Source organism: Lineus longissimus, chromosome 6 (genome assembly GCF_910592395.1).
Source record: "Lineus longissimus chromosome 6, tnLinLong1.2, whole genome shotgun sequence".
In the NCBI taxonomy this organism is placed as follows: Eukaryota; Metazoa; Nemertea; class Pilidiophora; order Heteronemertea; family Lineidae; genus Lineus; species Lineus longissimus.
The window spans coordinates 3,159,465-3,179,390 of record NC_088313.1 but is presented as its reverse complement, the minus strand read 5'-3'; the positions used below and the strand labels follow the sequence as shown (position 1 = coordinate 3,179,390).

General features: G+C 41.9%; 2 protein-coding genes across 3 annotated transcripts; one reads left to right on the top strand and one right to left on the bottom strand.

The window, feature by feature from the left end:
- Positions 1-279: 279 nt before the first annotated feature.
- Positions 280-2,773, bottom strand: LOC135489753 (mediator of RNA polymerase II transcription subunit 28-like). Its single transcript, XM_064775251.1, has 4 exons — positions 2,713-2,773; positions 2,435-2,495; positions 1,593-1,705; positions 280-1,172 (listed from the first exon to the last, which is right to left on the bottom strand). The coding sequence occupies exons 1-4, from the start codon at positions 2,767-2,769 to the stop codon at positions 813-815; spliced, it is 591 nt and encodes a 196-aa protein (XP_064631321.1). The 5' UTR covers positions 2,770-2,773; the 3' UTR covers positions 280-812.
- Positions 2,774-2,778: 5 nt separating this feature from the next.
- On the top strand, positions 2,779-18,257 carry LOC135489751 (vacuolar protein sorting-associated protein 51 homolog). Of its 2 annotated transcripts, XM_064775247.1 has the most exons (18): positions 2,779-2,823; positions 3,300-3,592; positions 4,131-4,493; positions 4,752-4,840; positions 5,374-5,503; positions 5,878-5,904; positions 7,360-7,463; positions 8,085-8,184; positions 8,737-8,837; positions 9,401-9,480; positions 9,669-9,931; positions 10,438-10,542; positions 10,840-10,980; positions 12,077-12,309; positions 12,799-12,922; positions 13,506-13,618; positions 15,360-15,438; positions 17,240-18,257. In XM_064775247.1, the coding sequence occupies exons 1-18, from the start codon at positions 2,802-2,804 to the stop codon at positions 17,267-17,269; spliced, it is 2,397 nt and encodes a 798-aa protein (XP_064631317.1). In that variant the 5' UTR covers positions 2,779-2,801; the 3' UTR covers positions 17,270-18,257. The 2 variants fall into 2 exon arrangements, with proteins under 2 accessions (XP_064631317.1, XP_064631318.1); XM_064775248.1 differs by lacking the exon at positions 5,878-5,904.
- Positions 18,258-19,926: the final 1,669 nt, after the last annotated feature.

Genomic DNA, 19,926 nt, shown 5'->3' with positions numbered 1-19,926 from the left:
TTATTGGGGGAATATCTGTATGGGGAACACTTAATATCAATATACCCGGTTACTGAATGCTAGCACCATAATATTGTCACAACTTCGTCTCCATGAGGTAATCAATTCACACACAATACACATACTGTTCCTGTCCTTATATGGCAAGGGCCCCCTTTGAGCATATCCTATGATGTGAGAGGACAAAGATAGGGAAAGAACTTGATTAATTACACTTTTACGTCTGCATATTATCAACATATAGACACAACAGAGAAAAAAGTAACATCAACTTTGAAGTAAAGGTATAAAAATACTGGTTTATTTGCAGTACATCGATGCACAAGTACAAATGACACTCATAACATTTATCAAGACATACATGTAATATGTCATAACATATTCAGAGTTGATGCAGTTTGATTTAGTTTGTAGGCAGTGGTGTGTCGTACATCCTACAGGTACATGTCTCACCAACACATATCTCAGCCATACATTGTAGCAGTACAACCAGTGAATCTGGGCATTAGTTGCCATGCATACAGTTTATTTGGCCCTGCTAATTTTGCGCTGCCCTTCAAATTGAGTACAATCTAATGGTCACCTTCATCCAGATGACCAGGACACTCTCACAGAACTCATCCACTAGATGATCATTCACATTCATTAGACATAACATCAAAAACTTTCAAGCTGGCAAAAGACAACTTTGAGAAATGTCTACATACACGTACTTGGCAGCCATGAACATGATGACCTTCCACAATCCAGTCTAACGGGTTGCATCATCAGCACCCAGAAACACCAAGGGCCCCCTCCCCCTAAGGGAAGGGTCATCTACTCTCAGGCAAACCAATGTTAGAAGTGGTACGTTCAAGATATGCAAGAGGTCCTTGTGAGAACTGCACCCCTTGCGATGTTGGGGGAGTATGTGGGGGGTGCATTGGGTGGGGCTGATGGTGGAGCTGCTGTCCATGAGGAGACATCACTTGATGCGTTATGTTGGGTGACTGCTGTGGATTTGGCATGCTCGTTGGCCCTGGCTGGGCTTGAGGTGGCAGCTGGACTGACTGCTGAGGGGGTTGAGATCCTTGGATATTACGCAATTTTGTCTGCCAAGCTGCCAGTTTCTCATAGTGTTTTTGGAGCAATGCATCCTTACGACTTAATTCGGAACGAATGTCGCTGATATCCTGGAAAGGAAAAGGCATAATTGAATTTTTGGATCCTGTCACAGCACACTGGTTGTGGCTTTGTCCTCAAGACCAACCGATTTGGGGCTAATGGAAAATCGACTTCCAGATTTTCTCTCTCCTGCAGTGCAACTCGACAATACTACGTTTGATTTGAAATATCATAGGCCTATTATTGAAAGAACAGATAGCAGGCATGTACACATGACTTTCAATATTCACTAACAAGATGAAGAGGAAATAAGAAAGTTAAAAGATAGCCTTATACTGCAGGCACAATCATGTACACAGTGATCTCCTTATCAGAATATAAACTTGACTTCAAGACTACAACTACATCATATGTGTAACAAGGAGTTTGCACTCTGACACTATTTTCATTTTATGTTCAAAGCAACCACACATTATCAAAATATTCACCTCTTTTACAATTTGCTCTGGCTTCTTCATTGAGAGCACCAATCTCTGTTGAAGGAAGTGACTCTCCAGTTGCTTGGCTGAGTCAAGAAACTTCTGAATGGACTGCTCAACACCTGAAATGAAGAGAATTCTTCTTCTTCTTCAGCGTTCGCTCTGCACTTGGAGGGGTCATTCTCCTAGGAGTAATCCTCCTCCAAGGCGGGATGAGCGTATCCTGCGTACCACTACGGTTAGGCGCCAATTGGGTTTATTGGCCTAGTGGTCCGACTTTGGCGAGAGAGATAGAGTCCACGCAAGCTACTCATGTTTCTCACTTGGTGGGGTCTTAGCTTGCCCTGGCATAGACACCAGGTACAAGGAACCTCGGTTTTGAGTCTCATTCGAAGGACTGAGAACAGCCAGGAATTTTAGTTCCTTGAAAGCCACGCCGGTTCATTCAGACATACGATCATGGGTTCTTCCCGGGATCGAACCCGGGCCCTATTGCGTGGTGGCCAGCAGTGTAAACCACTAGGCCATGAGGCTCCTTTAAATTAAGAGAATAACTAAGGTTCCACAACTAAAAACCTTTAGAGATGCATGGCTGTAAATAAATCCAAATTACAGTGGCATGACTGCCTAATAGCTGAAATCTGACGTAAGTGGGCTGGAAATATGGTACCACAACACGGTGTATACATGAGGAAGAATTATGGTGCCAGAAAGTCATGATATTGATAACATAGATAGTCATCATAGACCGCTCAACACCTCATAGTAATATTATATAATAGTAGAAGCAGAAGTGATTTTATAAAGAGATACTGTCAGACAAAATTAGTTAGTTATCATTCTGTACTTACTTGTCTTGATCTCATCTGACTCACAGGTACTGTCTTGGTTTATCAGTGTTGAAAAACAACTCTGGAAACAAAGATTTCAAACAGAAAGTACATTATTAATTTTGAAGAGTTTTTTTGAACCACCCTATAATTATGTCCCGTCATCATGCACTATGCAGAAATGACCGTTTTCAGCATAAGAACAGTATATTTGGGGTTCTCTCTGTTAGGGAAAAGAATCTTCACTACTTCATGATGTAGATTTGAACTATTTAATAGTAAAAAGAACCCCGCATTACTTGAAAAGCGGCTTCAAAATCATCACACAAATTCGAGTTATTCCCTTGAGCGGCCATTTTTAGGCCGAGTCACGTGATTTCATCCAAAGATGGCGGACGTAGATCCAAATGGTGAGGAAATTTTCTTCTTTTTGAGTAAATTACGCCAATATAAAGCGACCAATCTGATCAATATGTTTATACAGTTGGTGGCAAAGATATGTACCATGAAAATATCCACTTCATATTCCGTGGAGTCTTTCTCCAATGTCGTAAATCGAATGTTTTTGTGCGTCTTGAAAAGGTTTTTTTTGGGACAGGGTGTCCCCAAAAAAAGACTCCAGTCAAATCGACAAGGAACATGCCTAGCCCTAGGCCTACCTGTTGCCGTTCCCTACTCGCTGTCTCCCAGTTTTAAGACTCCTGTCAATGACTGGCCAAAGTCGGCAGCGAGAACCATGTTAGTCTACACTAGTAGAAATTCTGAACTCTGAATCGGAATAGATTTTGGTCCTCTGGGGCTAAAGTTCATTTCAGTTTCAGTACAGTGGAGGTGCCATTTACTAAACGGATTTATTACTAATCATTGTAATCATTCATACTTGCAGATGAGAGTGATGCAGCTGCCAGAGCCCGCCGCAAGCATGGCATGCTCAAGATGTACTATGGGATACAAGAAGGCAAGGATGGGTCCACATCTGTTGATCCGTATGACATCAATGGGGCACATTTCAAGGCGGAGCAGTTCCTCACCAAGCTTCTGCAAGAGAAAAGCCTGACAGAACTCATGGACAAAGAGTCTGAGATGGTCAAACATATCCGCTCTCTTGATAGTGATATGCAGACACTTGTCTATGAGAACTACAACAAATTTATCAGTGCCACTGATACTATCAGGAAGGTAAGGGCATTTGTGGTTTAGAAAAAACTGAAGCAAATTTGTTTTAATGACTAGTAATACCTGATCAACATGACCAAGAGAAAGACGTGAATGGCTTACAATTGACACTACATGGACCTCTGGCCTCTGATAGAGTCACTAGGTCAGTAGGCCCAATTGGTCCTACCCTAATTGGTGGCATGTAAAAATACTCGTCCAACATTAGAGGAGGAATGCTATTGACACTACATGGATCTCTGGCCTCTGATAGAGTCACTAGGTCAGTAGGCCCAATTGGTCCTACCCTAATTGGTGGCATGTAAAAATACTCGTTCAACATTTCAGGAGGAATGCTTTTGACACTACATGGACCTCTGGCCTCTGATAGAGTCACTAGGTCAGTAGGCCCAATTGGTCCTACCCTAATTGGTAGCATGTAAAAATACCCGTCCAACATTAGAGGAGGAATGCTGCATAGAGAATAACACTTCTCACTTTAGACTGCTGAGCGAGTCCTCAAGAAGAAAACCCCTTCCTTATTAATAATCTTAATTTCCAGATGAAAAATGATTTCAAGAAGATGGAAGATGAAATGGATTGCCTAGCAACCAACATGGAAGCCATCACAGAGTTCAGCGGCCGAATAAGCAACACCCTGCAGGACAGAAGGCAGCAGATAACAAAACTCGCCGGGGTCCATGCTCTGCTGAAAAAGCTCCAGTTCCTCTTTGAGTTGCCGGCGAGGTTGAAGAAATGTATTGAGATGCAATCCTACAGCCAAGCTGTCAGATATTACACCAAAGCTCAGAAGGTTTTGCATCAGTATCAACACATGCCCTCGTTCTGCAGCATACAGCAGGATTGCAATTCCATAGTTGAAGATCTGCGCGGAAAATTGAAGGAGCAGTTCAGAGATAAAGAGGTAAATGACGCCATTGGTTTTTACGTCCAAAAGTGTTTGGCAAAATAGAAAGTGTCAGTTGCTTCCCTGCTGTTCAATCCTTCATATGATATCCAATGTAACTGGAATTAGTAAGTTTTGTTAAATTCCCTTAAATCCCTTAAATAGATCCAACTCAAGGGCATGAAGCTTCATTCAGTAGGCTACCGAACAGATTATGAAAAGGCTGGAATGCTGAAAGGTGGTTGATTACCAAAGACGTCTGCTTTTCTCTTTCAGTCTAGTCCAAAACAACTCGCAGAATGTGTTGACTTGTTACTGCAACTCAATGAACCCGCAGAAGAGCTCTGCGCCGAGTTCTTAGCACAGTAAGTTCCCACCATGTCCTTATCCAGTCAAAATAAAACCATGTGGACTACAAGGTCCATTGATGAAAACAGTTTGCATATTATACAAATAAGAATATAATAATAATAATAATAATTTATTCAGTTTAAAGTGCTACAATAATGGTAAAACATTTTCTAAGCACTGTACATGGTACACTTAGTTAAAAACAATGATATGATACATAATGACAATAATATTAATACATAAATTAAAAACTGGATTAAAATTAGCAAAAGTGATTGGTAAAAAGGTGAGTTTTTAGTTGTTTTTTGAAGGATTGAGTGCCCGTGAGTTCACGCATGCTGGTGGGGAGGGAGTTCCACAGTCTTGCACCCAAGACACCCAGACTGCTGTCCAGTTCTCTGTGATTCATTAATTCTTTGATTCATTAATTCAGTTTGACTTGGACTTGGATTCAGACATGATTATCATTATCATTTGTGACTCCGTCACACTCTGCGCATGGTTATAATCTTCAATAGACGATCATTTGATGAATAATTTTCTTCAGTGCTCGCCAGCGGATAGATGAAGACCTTGATGCGTTGGAGAGGCAATTGAAACTTCAGTCGGGTGAAGAATTGGAGCCAAAGCCAGATGAACCCAAGAGACCTGCGGATGCCTATCTCAATGTGCCAGTGGTAAGTCCCCCCGTTCTGGTACCGGTGGTTTTCAATATGAGAGCCCATGCCTTCTCCTGTAAATGCACTCAAGAAGATTGTCAGTCGATAATACACCATACCACAGTTCAGATGTCAGATTTACAACCCTCCTCTCTCTTCAATCCATTCATACTGAACATGTTGAATAAAAGTCCCATAACAGAATTCACTTTAGATTCATTGGTCCAATGCCGGTTTATTTTGTTGATATTCCCCCAATAAAAAAACTATGGTGAAATTTAGTACCTCCTACTTTTCAAACAACTATCGTACAAACATACATTGCATAACATGACACGCCAAATGATACTGTTTTTTAAATTTTCAAACTACCTGTCGTATTTCTTTTCAAGGCTACTAGTTCAAGCTACTGCCAAATGGTAGTGTATTATTCAAATAAATCGCAGCATGGTTATGGGTGCTAGTAGAATGGTGTAACACATGTTTGTAGCAAAGCTAGACCACTATAAAGCCGTGGTTACAAGACTGTGTTATCTTCTAGGAGAGGGGGCATTGGTATTATAGATTTAGATGCATAGACTACTACATGTATAAAATTGATCATAATTATGATGCACTCTGATTGCAGTTTTTTGATTTGATGATTTCTTAAAACACGTGGAACGTTAGTTTTGAGGTTTTATGTATTATCTCGCTAGACTTAGAATATTAGTTCAAAGGAATTATAGATTGCACTGATCTTATGTTTAAAGTACAGTAAACATCGCCAACAACTGCCCCACTTGTGGGGCAACATCTCAAAAACCTACATGCGTGCTGCTCATGGACAACACTGTCAATTGGATTGTGTGTGAAAGTTTTGACTTTTAGTTTTAACTTTTTGTGAGTTATCAGAACTCTTTACAAGTTTAGAATGTGACTAGTATCTTATTATTCTTGCATAGCGTCTGCCTGCTTTAGCAACTGTGCCGGGGGCATTGTGGATTTCAAAGTGCCCTCAGCTGTGGCATATTGAGATTTGCTGTTTGAAACTTTTTTTCCGTTCACATAAAAACATGACCAGAGGTGGCACTCCTGATACAATCTTACCTTACTCTCTCAAGCGTATAGTTACATATGTATCAGTCATGCTGCATCCACCCACCATTGGCTCAAATGACACGTAGTCTTCGAATGAATTGTTGCACTGCATTTGTTTTAAACATGTTCTGATTTGTTACCAGTATGCATCATGCATGTAGCCTACTTTGTAAGATTTGTTTTTATGCGGTCTTCATTATGAAATGCATATGATTGGTATATGCCGTACATGTATACATGATATCATGCAGAGTGCAGGCTATACACATAAAACTGCATCTGTATAGCTTTGCTTTGGCTACAGCGTGAAACGGCGGGGAACGAGGGACACGGCACAGCTTCCACAGGTGTTGAATTAATCAAGTTATTGGCTCTGCTTAACTTATCAAAAGCCTGTGAAAGCAGGAAACCATCGCAGTTTCCCATTGCAGTTTCCCACTTAGTGGAATCAGGCACTTTGCACATCATCAAAGACGGATTAGTTCAAATCCGTCTTTGGCTTCATTCATGTGCAGATCATCAATAGCCATTTTCGATTTACCTTGATGATTAAGACTGTACGCCAACAATGTATGCTGGCTTTTCATATATGCTTCTTCAGTAGATAATAAATAAGTGTTTAAAACATGTGGGACAAGGCACGAATTTTGTGTAGGTGCTGTTCTCAAACATTTGCCAGCTACATGTTTAGTCGAGGACCAGTTGTGACCAGAAGTCAACTTCATGCTACATGTTTAGTTAAGGACCAGTTGTGACCAGAAGTCAACTTCATGCTGCATTTGTTTCACTTTCAGGACATCTTGGAGTTTGTTGATGTTGGTTGTAATGGGTTCTTGAGCAATGTGTGCTTAGTGATAGCAGCCTACAATGATCTTTTCCTCAACAAAAACCTGGAAGAGTAAGTTGTGGAAACTTTCCCATGTTTAGGACTTGTGTTTGAGTGTTACTAGTAGTTCTTACCAAATAAGGCAAGATTTTAGATTCATCGTTTTAAGATTCCTGAAGCTTACATACTTGATTAACCCCCTCCGCTGACGAACATGGCCGAATCCCGATGGTGCAAGTGCAAACTCGCAGATCAAACACCAGAGCACGTGCTCCAGAATTGCCACTCTAGAATTCAAAGAGACTTACCACATTTCATAACGTGTGGTGCTTCAGTGGAGTCAAATCTCTGGAGCCCCTGTCACTATAAAAATTCCATGTTTCAAGTTTGAATAACAAATAGGCCGGGTCTATTTGGCAAGCCGCTCGCCGAACAGGCATCTTTTTTTGCCCTGTTTGGAGAGCCACTTGCCAAACAGCACTAAAAAGCCACCCTGTTCGGCCAGCCGGGCTTGCCAAACAGGTAAAAAATCTACCCTGTTTGGCGAGCTGGAGTATTTACTTTAATATTAATGAGTTCGGCTCTCCATTCAGGACAAGAAAAAGTCGCTGTTTGGTAAGCCGGGCTTGCCAAGTAGTCACTTCCTAACAAATATAAGTTTATAAGTCATGCCCTGTAATCTCTTTGTTACAGGGCTAATCTAGATGCAATGGCTGAAAGGAAACTAGTTATGTTTATCAATTCGCTGATGAAACAGTATTTTGGTTTTGTGGAAAAAAGGGTGCTATTGGAGGTAAGATACGTGTGAAGACAACCTTGACTTTTCTCAAGCAAATTTCTTGATCTTGGGCAAGCCACTTTACTCTGATAGCCTTGTTTGAATGAGACAACCGAGATGTCCGCCCTGGACTCTGCCCTGCTCGAGTCGAGTGGTTGTGATGGACTCCTCCGCCTGGCCAAAGACGGATTAAAAAGGCCATATGGTTCTTAAACACCTTGGTCACCTCTAGTCTGGTATGGATTCCTTAACTACAATTTGTGACTCGTCACACCAAAACCAGGTGCATGTCGCACAGAAGATGAGCCTAAATGACACCAGAAGATAATGGGAGAAATTGATGTGCTCATATTTTACAAAATGCAGACAATAGAGAAATGAACAAACAGTCCGTCTGCCAAGCTCAGAGCGACATACGCCTGGTTTTGCTGTGACGGATCACATTTGTTCCCAACCATTGTTTTATATACATTTCTTTGGCTGGTTTGATTCATTCCTGCGTAGATTCCTTTCTCTAGACAACATTTGAATGATTGAAAACCTTTGTGAAATTGATATCATTTTCAGAAAGAAACTGGTGACAATACTATACTCGTTCGTGCTCTCGACCGATTTCATCGCCGACTCCAGGCCATGAGCAAGCTGCTTCCTGATACAGACTTTTCACGGTGAGCCCTACATGCAGCGCCACAATAGCATTCCGCGAAGTTACTATTTATAGCTCACAAGGTCATTTGCATAAGATATTGATGACGTTTTAGTCACGTGACAGTCGGACATCGCCACTTATTTCTACGCCTTTGAGCTTATTTCAAAGTCAATATCTTTGACCCTGCATTGTTTTTAGCATGAATGATACCATAGAGTCAGAGAGAGAAATATTCAGAACAATTATGTAGTATTTCCAACACTCGGACACTGCCAGATTGAATCTAACTGCCCTAGTTAGAAAGCCTGAATCCATTACGAAACCGCATGTTTGTCTGACATTGCCTGTAATTCAACGATGGGGAAATAGAGGGCAGCAGCTGCAGTGACGTCATCTTCGCGGAATGCTATTGCAGATGCTGAATTTCAGTAATTCTTGCCTTCTTGTTATGACTTTATCATCATGTTCTGTGTAATGTAATGTTCTGTGAGATAGGAAAGACCCTATGGGTGACTTTGTGTAGCCTAATCTCACCTCCTGCCCACTGACTCCCTTCAAACCTATTCTTCATCTTTCTTTTAGTGCTGGAATGGACATCGTAGCTCGGGCTGCCAAGGACAGGTGTGGTCATTATCTCCAATCTCTCAAACAACACTTCGCAGGTAAGTTAATAAAACATTGTAAAATGTAGTGTTGCGTGTCTTGCAATGTCATGACATGAGTTAACATAAAGGGCATGAATGGTCTCTACATAAGGGGCATGAACTGTCTTTACGTAAAGGACGGGAACAGTCTTTACGTGAAGGGCATGAATGGTCGTTACGTGAAGGTCTGGTATTCTTCTTTGCAGACTGTCTCACTGACATCCGGCAGAGCTTGGCAGCTCCTCGACTTGTGAAGCAGGATGGTGGGAGTAACCTAACAGACCTCCTCAGCTCAACAACGGGAGCAATCTTGGACCAGATCAAATCAGTCTTGGCCAATCTACAAGCTTTCATAGCCTCTGATATCACCTTTGCCATGAAGTCGTATTTCCGGGGAAATTTTTGTAACCTGGATGTGCGAGAAGGGCTGGTTGTGGCCTACCTCAGGCATATCAACACTGTGTGTAACGTAAGTATCATATCTCTAGAGAAGAGTCTCTTAGTCTATCACCTTACAGAACCATGACAGACTAAATTGTGAGCCAAGTGCTACTTAATGAAAAACATGTACACACCCACTGTAAAACTAACACAGCTTCATGTACAAACCCACGGTAAAACTAACACAGCTTCATGTACAAACCCACAGCAAAACTAACATCTTCATGACAAAGTCTTCTCTCCTTGTTTGGCCTCTAGGCCAAGATTGTCACAAATTAAGTCGATTATGATTTCCAGTTCTCAAGGACATTATTAGCTCTATAAACGACATTGGGTATTGTAGGTAGAAGGAAACCTACGCTGTCGCAGTGAGTTGCCCTCTCTATCACATGAGTGCACTGGGACTGACCCGCAGTGGAACCGGGCCTACAGAGGCGACAGGCCCAGATGTTACCTCTGCACCATTCCAAAAGCCCAATGATATGATCTCCAGCGTAACATTCTGATCATGTCAAGAATTAAATTATTTTCCAGGAATTCTGTGAGACGACCGGGGAAAAGACTTCAGCAACTCCGGCCCTCCTTCTCATTCTCTCAAGAATTACTCTTGACTTCGACAACGCGACAATCTCATATTTGGTAAGTTATCTAAAATCTAGTGGTGGGATCACGCAGATGATGTGACCCAATCAAGCCATTTCAAGCCCGATTGGGAAATAAGATTGGCATAATGTTTTCCCAATGAGGAAAAATGGAAATACTCACTCTCCTTGTGGATCGGTATTGAGCCGGTTTGGTTGAGGTCATTTGCAAAATGTCTCCATTGTCTGATCTGGAAAACTTTCTTACCTTATATTCCTAAAGACAAGAAAAAATATGCATGGTCAGCAGGAATCATTCCTCTCATTCCTCAATGTGTCTTGCTGTCTCTTTCAGTTGACATTAACAGATGAGCAGTTCATGCTGGAGGGCTCCAACGAGACGACATCCGTCTCCCAGCTCTGTCAGGAGTCCAAGGAGACGGCTCAGAAGCTACTCAACCATTACGTCAGGGTGCAGGGTCTCATTATATCGCAGGTAAAAGAATATGTTTATTGGCCAATGCATGGATGGAGTGACTGCTTTGTCCGCAGATGATGTCATTGTGAATGACGGGTGTCGAACTTGCGACTTTTCCATTTGATTGTCCATGATGACAACGTGCTGTGAGATTCTTATTGCAGGTACCTGTGATGATCACCGCAGACAAGAGATTTCTGTCTCATGCGATAGTGATCGCAGGTCGCAGCATGAGCTACAAAATCTTGCTTGGCACTTTAGGTACCTGCGATGATCACCGCAGACAAGAGATTTCTGTCTCATGCGATAGTGATCGCAGGTCGCAGCATGAGCTACAAAATGTTGCTTGGTGCTTTATAGTCTGGCGTTCTTATCTGAGGAAAAAATCTTGGGAAAGCCTAGATTTGTCTCACTGGATGAACTGGCGCAATGAGTTATAATCCTACCTTACCAACTCTTCCTTGCCAGAGAATTAGAACTTGAGTATGAAGTTGGCTACACTAAAGGGCAGGCTTGAAATCTCACATAGGTGGTTGCTGTAAGAAGTGCTGTGGGAAGTAAATCCTCAGATTTTAGAAATATAGGTCGTACTTCCACCTATCAAATCTCCGTGTCTTTTGCGCTTACACCTATGAATTGCCATGTCTAAATAGACCCGTGTGTCAAATCCCCGTGTCTATTAGCCCCATCGAGCTCGATGGGGCTAATCGGGGGCTAATTTAGACCCGTGTTCAACACGGGTTTTTTGATAGGTGGAATCTGAACAGCCCCGGCAATTGCAAGTTCTAAGACCCAGCGACAGATGGCGCGGTGTAGTTGCCTCGGTATTGCGCACACGAAATTCCCCTCCAACGGGAAAGAAACACAGGAGAGCTCCCTACCTACAGCGCACCTGTCGCCGGGGCTATTAACCATTATCTAACACCACTGATAGGTGTAAGTGCGGCCTGGGTTTTTTGACACACGGCGAAGACACGGGTCTTGAAAAAACACGGGGTTTTATGATAGGTGGAACCACGACTATAAGCCTGAGTGCCATAGGATGCCACCAAAAAACGTGTCTGTACATCTTGCGAATTCTTCTACAAGCATCTTCTGACTATTCTCCTTTCAGATGCTGAGAAAAAGTGTTGAGACGAGAGATTGGCAGAATACCATCGAACCGAGGAATGTCCGTGCGGTCATGAAGAGAGTGGTCGAAGACATCACAGCTATTGACAGTCAGGTTGGCCAGCTGTACGAGGAGGGGGTTAGGAAGGAGAGGAGCAGCGATTCAAGCCGCCGGGCGTACAGTTACAGTTCGACTAGGAATAATATGCAGAGGAGCAATTGGAGCTACACACCTAGGTATGAATAAACTTCATAAACTCACTTCCTTATACACCTTTCCAGAAATGAGGTGCTGAGTGTCCGAAATAGTGATGTCATAAGGGGAAACTAGGCCTTATGGTGGAGGGACAAAGGAGATAGTCATGGTTGACCAACACACTTGAATTCCTTTGATGACGGACAAGGGGGAAAAAGTTAGTTCCAGTGCAAGCCACCAATTTCTTGAAGCATGTATAACATGTATAAAGGTTGGGTTCACATGTAGAAATGATTCAATCCTCATGCTCCTGATAAAACATGAATGAATAAAGTTTCCTTATGAAGGTTCAGACACGATTCAATGCTAATGCTCTCAATTAACTTTGATTAAAATATTTCACAATCTGAAGCTAACTTATCTCAATCTTGAGCCTCTGATCAAGCTGGCATGACCACAACTGCATTTGTAATACTGGCTAACTGTTGTGATATTACAATACGATTTGTTTATTCTGTTAATCATTTCAGTACAATAGATAACAATCTTATGTCAAACATACAAAAGCTGTTCTCAGAGAGGATTGAAATCTTCAGCGCCGTGGAATTCTCAAAGGTTTCCGTTCTCACTGGCATCATCAAGATTAGTTTAAAGGTGAGACGTCGCAAGTATCATTGGTTGCAAGTCAAAACAGCATTGAAGGAGGGCTTCACGACTAACATACTGGTAGAGCTTGGGCATGTGTTCACCCTCTAAAGTTGTGATCGGTACCTTGATTAGGATTACATGTAGACTGACTCCAGTATTTATTTCATTGATTTTAAGTCAATACTAAATGTCACAAGAAAACGGTACTGCACGCATGACAAGCCCAAAATGGCAGAGTACATTTGTCATTATTTCATTTCAAGTGACTCGTTTTAGGTCGTGCTTTGTCTGTTTCTGGCAAAGTACGTATTTTGAGATACTTTGGACCTCGAAGTTTCAGATTTTCTTCTTGTTCTTCAGCGTTTGCTCTGCACTCGGAGGGGATTTTCTCCAGGGAGTATTCCTCCTCCAAGTTTCAGATGAATTACCGTAGAACATTTTGTTCAAATGTTTCATTTTCGGTACGAAATCACCAAATATCAGAGTGCCATTTTTTCATGAAATTACGTTGCCTGTATTGGTCTGATTTCCTTATGACTACTATTGTCTTTGTTTCCATCATTCTTGTGACGCTTCGTTTCCGTTTCAGACATTCCTAGAGTGCGTACGATTACGGACATTTGGGCGATATGGTTTACAACAGATTCAAGTTGACACGCATTACTTACAACTTTATTTATGGAGATTTGTCTCAGATGAAAAGTAAGTTTAGGCTGACCATAGAGGCTGCGAAAATAGCCTGTGAGGTTCGATGTGAGGAGAGGGAATATTCTGTTACCAATCGTCATCCGTCGAAACTGGTTCTGGTTACCCTCATCTCGCACTCGAACTTTCCTGGCTATTTTCTCAGCTTCTACCAACAACAACAACAACAACAACAACAACAACAACAACAACAACAACAACAACAACAACAACAACAACAACGCAAAGGAAGTGCATAGATTTAGCTCACTTCACATTCTGACATGTCTGAATACTTGAGAGGTCAATGGATGGAAAAAAGGGACAATGATATTCTGAAGACAGAATCGCTCCTCTGCCATTGTGATGATGGTTAATACTGAAATTACAAAATGTACTCTCATCTGGTAGTCCACAACACTGGGGTAGTAATCATTGTATACTTGCAGTCCATGATTTCTGTCAATGCTTGTTGCGATATACATCGGCAGTAATGGCACACTTAACTGTTCATCCTTGACTTTGAAGTTGAATAGTCTTCGCAATCATACTGCATCGAAAATATTTCTGAACGTTAAAAGGGACACATCTCTGCTTCAATATTGCAATGTGGTAAAATTTCAGTTTTCCTGACCACACGCAGGTGGCGACAGTGTCCTATTGCAAGTAATTTAGTTACCAGGTAAAAACATTGGTGTCTATACAAACATGTTGCTGATGTAAACTGGAAGTAGGTTTTGCAAGGAGTTAAAGTTTGTCTTACCAAACGTGCCAAGGGTAGAACTAACATGTGGGCCAAAACCAGGGCGCATTGCCGAGGTGGATACCAGGCCTTTAGGCCCATGACCAACAACCTCTGGTCATGAGCCAAAACAACCATGGGCCATAATATCAGTTGGCTGATCTGGTCATGGTGGTATGTACGTACAAGGACAGATTGCCACAACGATTTGTCCCACTGGACTTAATGGGCCAAATTAATAAAGGGCGTTTAAGGGTTAGATGTGTGTACTTACTTACTTACTTAGGACCCTTCGTGCCCTAGGTGGCACATGGGGCGTTCCCCAGGGTCCTCCACTCAAGTCTGTTGGCTGCTCGCTGTCTGGCTGCCTCCCACGTTAGGCCCTTCTCTTGAAGTTCCTTTGCCATGGAACGCCGCCAGGTCTCTCTTGGTCTGCCTCTATTCCGTCTCCCCTGTGGTGTCCATGTGAGTAGATGTGTGTAACTTCTCCCTAATTGGTTTCAGGGCCTATTCATATTCTGTGAAGATTTACACGAAGGACCTGAATCTGTCTATTCAGTAGTTAGATGCTGTTTTAAGCTGAACGCCCTTTATGAATTTGGCCCTATATGTCTAAATCTTCTACCTTCACTTTGGGTCGCCCCTAACATGTACATGACCATTTTGACCTACGGCCAAAACAACTTCTTGTCTTGGGCGAAAATGACTGTGGCCAAGATGGCAGGGGGTTTGTGTTAGCAGAATCACAACTCTGGTGCACATATTACCACCCATATTCCATGCAATAAACTGTTGTATGTGAATTGTAAGAAGCTTGCCTTCTTCTACTGAATCGCTGTAAGGAAGTTGTGTGTATTGCTACTGTTTCCAGCGCAGTACCATGTATATCATGTGAATCTCATTTCTGCTAAACGAAAAAGTTGGTACCATGTAGGTTTTTTTATGGCACACTGCTTTCAAAAAAAATTTTATTACATATTTACTGGTATTCTGACAATTCTTTTTTCTTTGTTTCAGCTTGGTGCATTTCCTACTGGATGAAATAGTTGGTAGTACTGTTCATCGGTGTATGGACCCAACCACAATGGAACAGAGTGTAAGTGGTGTAGTACTTTCATATGATCTAATAAGAAAACGGATTTCGTGACCGGTCCGAGTCGCCGGATCAGCACGAGATGATTTTCTACAGCCTGAAAGCTCTCGGCCTGCAGTCTGAAAGCTTTCGGCCTGTAGCCTGAAAGCTCTCGGCCTGCAGTCTGAAAGCTCTCGGCCTGCAGTCTGAATGCTCACGACCTGCAGTCTGAAAGCTCTCGGCCTGCAGTCTGAAAGCTCTCGGCCTGCAGTCTGAAAGCTCTCGGCCTGCAGTCTGAAAGCTCTCGGCCTGCAGTCTGAAAGCTCTCGGCCTGCAGTCTGAAAGCTCTCGGCCTGCAGTCTGAAAGCTCTCGGCCTGCAGTCTGAAAGCTCTCGGCCTGCAGTCTGAAAGCTCTCGGCCTGCAGTCTGAAAGCTCTCGGCCTGCAGTCTGAAAGCTCTCGGCCTGCAGTCTGAAAGCTCTCGGCCTGTAGTCTGAAAGCTCTCGGCCTGCAGTCTGAAAGCTCTCGGCCTGTAGTCTGAAAGCTCTCGGCCTGCAGTCTTGAGCTTTCAGGCCGTAGACAAACATCGAGTGCTGAGCCGGTGACGAGGAGCGGTCACGAAATCAGTTTTTTATTTATCATATACCACACATCCCCATAAATATCGGCAATAAATAATGACAACTAAAATGCAATTTTGAGTGTTGCAAAAGGGAAACGTATTTCAACAATGCAGGGTCCTGACCGAACGAGAAAATTTCTCGTGAAGTCTGGATTTCGTTACTGCATCTTTCGTGCATCTTTCCTAAATCTTTCTCAAAATACACTCAGAAATGACATCAGGTGAGGCGAGTACAGTGTCATCTTATAAAGGTCGGTCTTTTACACACTGGACTGTCCTTGATTTTGGTGAAGTTTAAATTTTTCGGGGTATTTTTTTATTTTTCCGATGTCTTGTCAGTGGGATCAGGGCACCTAGGGTATATGATAATAATGTAATACCTGTAATATATGTGACGGCAAAACCAGGCACATGTGGACTTCAGATGTGAATCATCCCCAACCAGAAAACTGCCTATTAACATAATATGGCACCTGGAATTTCTACATACGCTTCCAATGTATTGGATCCTCAGTCTATGAATATGTACATATTTATGGATGCGCCCTCATTGAATTTCAATTCGCTGCCCAGTAATTGTGTACACCTGTCATTGGATATATCTAACTTCAGGTAATATTCATCACATACATCAGAGACTTCTTATTAGCTTTTTTCAACCTCTGCTATATTTGTTGATTAAACTTTTTTTTTAACATGTAGAAGTACGGTAGTTGAGTATTTGCAAATATTTCTGATAACGTTTTGCAATAATATCTTTTGAAAATTGTCGATACTGTATCAAAAAAGGCCTTGGTTACTTGCATTGGCTGTTGTTTTCTTTCGTTTTTGCTGAGAAACTCCGTGGAGGAAACTAGCACTACAGGGTGTGTCAAAAATGTATAAGTCAATAATTTCATAACTGAGTTACACTTACACCAATAGTGTCAGTATCAATATTGGGGCATCGTAACCCTATTTGATTTTTGCGTGAGGTATGGAGTCCACCACAGGCTATTGTCCACCTTTGTGCGATCTTGTACTTGTCCTGGCATAAACATTCAGGTACCAGTGACCACGGCTTTTAGTTTCATCTGACAGACCCTCAGTAATTTATCTCATATTTAGCCACAAATTAATTTTAGCTTCTTGAAAGCCGGTTCATCCAGGTACACAATCATCTGAGGAAAAAAGTTGTATTTTATCTTTTTCTCTTTCTTTCTAGGTAATCGATCTCATCTGTGAAAGGGGATGAAGCGACTTTGAGATGAACTGAATGATTCAGAGTCATGTGCCCAGACTTGAACTGGTACTACAGTATCACCTCATTGGAGACTCGGGCCTATGGCTGTATGTAGCCAAGAGAAGTTTATTCTGTAAACTGTGTCATACAATGTATTTGCAAAGCTAAAGTTTGCGAATTAACTCAGTTGACAAAATTTTTGCAATGGTGCCCTGAGCTTGGCCAAGATATATTACCAGGGTTTAGTGCAGGTGGTGCATGCATATGTCTCTGTCTGCATATCAGGTACTACGTCTCTCATTTATTGGTAATTAACTATGATGGTATTTTTCATGATGTAAGGTAATTACAGCAGCTGCTGGGCCAATTAGTCATTGCGGATGAGGTGGCAATATTTTTAATGGAAATTTCATATCTGGGAGTGCCTAATGTTAAGTACTTCTCTGAATTAGAACTGCTCTAAAAAAAGACAGCTCACATGTTCGTGCTAGTAAATTCACTGACTATCAAAATGAATAGAACTTTTATTTCTGCTGTTCTGTGTTACCCTGAATCAGACAAATGGCAATCTTTTGAAGAATCGTTACATTACTTAAAATTGCCAGCTATTTCAGATTAGGCCTGGTCTCCCATTTTCATTGAAGTGATAGAAGGCATATCACTGTTCTCTCTCGATGTAAGGAACCTTTCTCACAAATCTCGGCCCTACGTAGGCCTAATCATTATCACAATCATGTAGGCTGGCTATCTTCTTGTGATTTTCCTGTTAGTTTTTTAACCAGTGTAAGAGGACAAGTTATCAGATACACATACTTTGTTGACAAGTGCCCTGCTTGCAAGACTACAAGTTATTCCCTGATGACAGTATTGTGGATTCAACTGTCCTTAATCTAATGTATCATTGTACATTCCCATGGCATTCCTAAATGGCTCTATTCGATGTGCTTAATATTGTAAATACTATAATTAATATATTACACATTACAATAAATGTTGTAAAAAGAAGAATTTTGGTTATTTTTGTGCTTTCATTTTTTTTCAATTTCAATTTCAAGTATGGTATCTTATGTAATATCCCTCAGTGAGGGCAATATTCACACAACACTGCATTCTAGGAACTCATCTAACAGCTAACTTGGCCTGAGTCAAAGTATCTGCAGATGAGTTGAGTCCCATACTCGTGTATTCAAACTTGACATCTGCATTATTTCCCTTGGCAATGTCCAGCACAAATATTGCTGCTCAAAAAGGGAGCAGATATTACTTTTGGCAAGTACAGTGGAACCTCCCTGAGCGGACACCTCTCAATTAAGGACAACCTCTCTATTAAGGACACTAGATTTAGTCCCAAATTGGTAGTTTCTATTCCATTTGACCCCTCTAATCAGGACACCTCTATTAGGGACAGCACTTGCCAGTCCCGAAGGTGTCCTTAATAGAGAGGTTCTACTGTACTGTCAATCCAGGGTTCTGACATCCCTTTGAAACAGCAGCTTCTCCACTGATGCAATGTTCATAATATAAAAACAAGTGCTCCTTCCTTCATGTTCCAAAATCGAGGATGAGCTACATCATGTGTTGGTAATGATGGCCTATAAATTATGGTAAGGACGTTTTTGCAGGCCCACCTGTTGCTATGTCAGTTTAAAAGAAATTTTTTTTGTATTTACATGTACTGGATCTAAAGATTCTTGCAACCCCAACCCACGTATCCCAAGCGTGATGGCAAGCAATGGGTTGCAGGTCTTTACCCCCTCCTGCCCCTGTGACACTGGACATTTTTGGTCACAACCTCGAGACAAAGGTCACAACCTGGGGACATCGCTCACAACCGCTGAAGACAGCTGCTGTCTTCACTGCATTGTGATTGTGCTCTCAACTGTGTCTTCTCAATAAATTTCATCTGTATTGCTGAAAACTGAAGTAGCAGGAGTGGTGATTATGCAGCGCCTACGAATGTGTCTGGAGAAAATATATATTTTGCAACAGTCAGTCCTCAGATGGTCGGAAGAGGCCAACCATAGCCTGTAGTATGATTGGATTCTCATTAAAAGACAGCTGTGCACTTCTGCTTTCAATAAAAACCCAACTGCATCACATGGCCACCAGTACATTAAAACCAACGAGAGACAGTTGAGATATTTTTTCCCGGTGTAACAGTCTGTTGAGTCCCTCAAGAGAATCTGTAGACCTACCCTAAATTTATCAAGTTGATCAATATGTGATCGTTTCGGGAGGCTTGAAAAGCAAAGTTCACTCCTTTCCAACTATACTGCAGCCAGTATCAACTATACTGCAGCCAGTATTGTAGATCTCTGTCAGACTGGGAGTACTAAACTCGGGTGTTATGGATACTTGTAAGAATGTGTGTGGCTGTGGAGTGTTAGATCTCGGCGACACTACAATTGTAGCACAACCTGTCCCAGTCGTACGGAAGCGATCAATGGGTCGGTAAATCGATGTGTGGAGCATCTCCTGGTGCCCATGGTTTGGGCAGTAACTCCTGACCGGGATCATTTCCTAACTTACTGAATACTAATAAATGATGATAATCATTATATGGCTATGTTTGGCATAACGGTTAGGTATCATCCTGGTGCTGTTGTCGTCGAAGTGTGTCATTTCTCAGTCAATGATCCACTAAATTCCTCCCTCTTTTCGTAATTGAA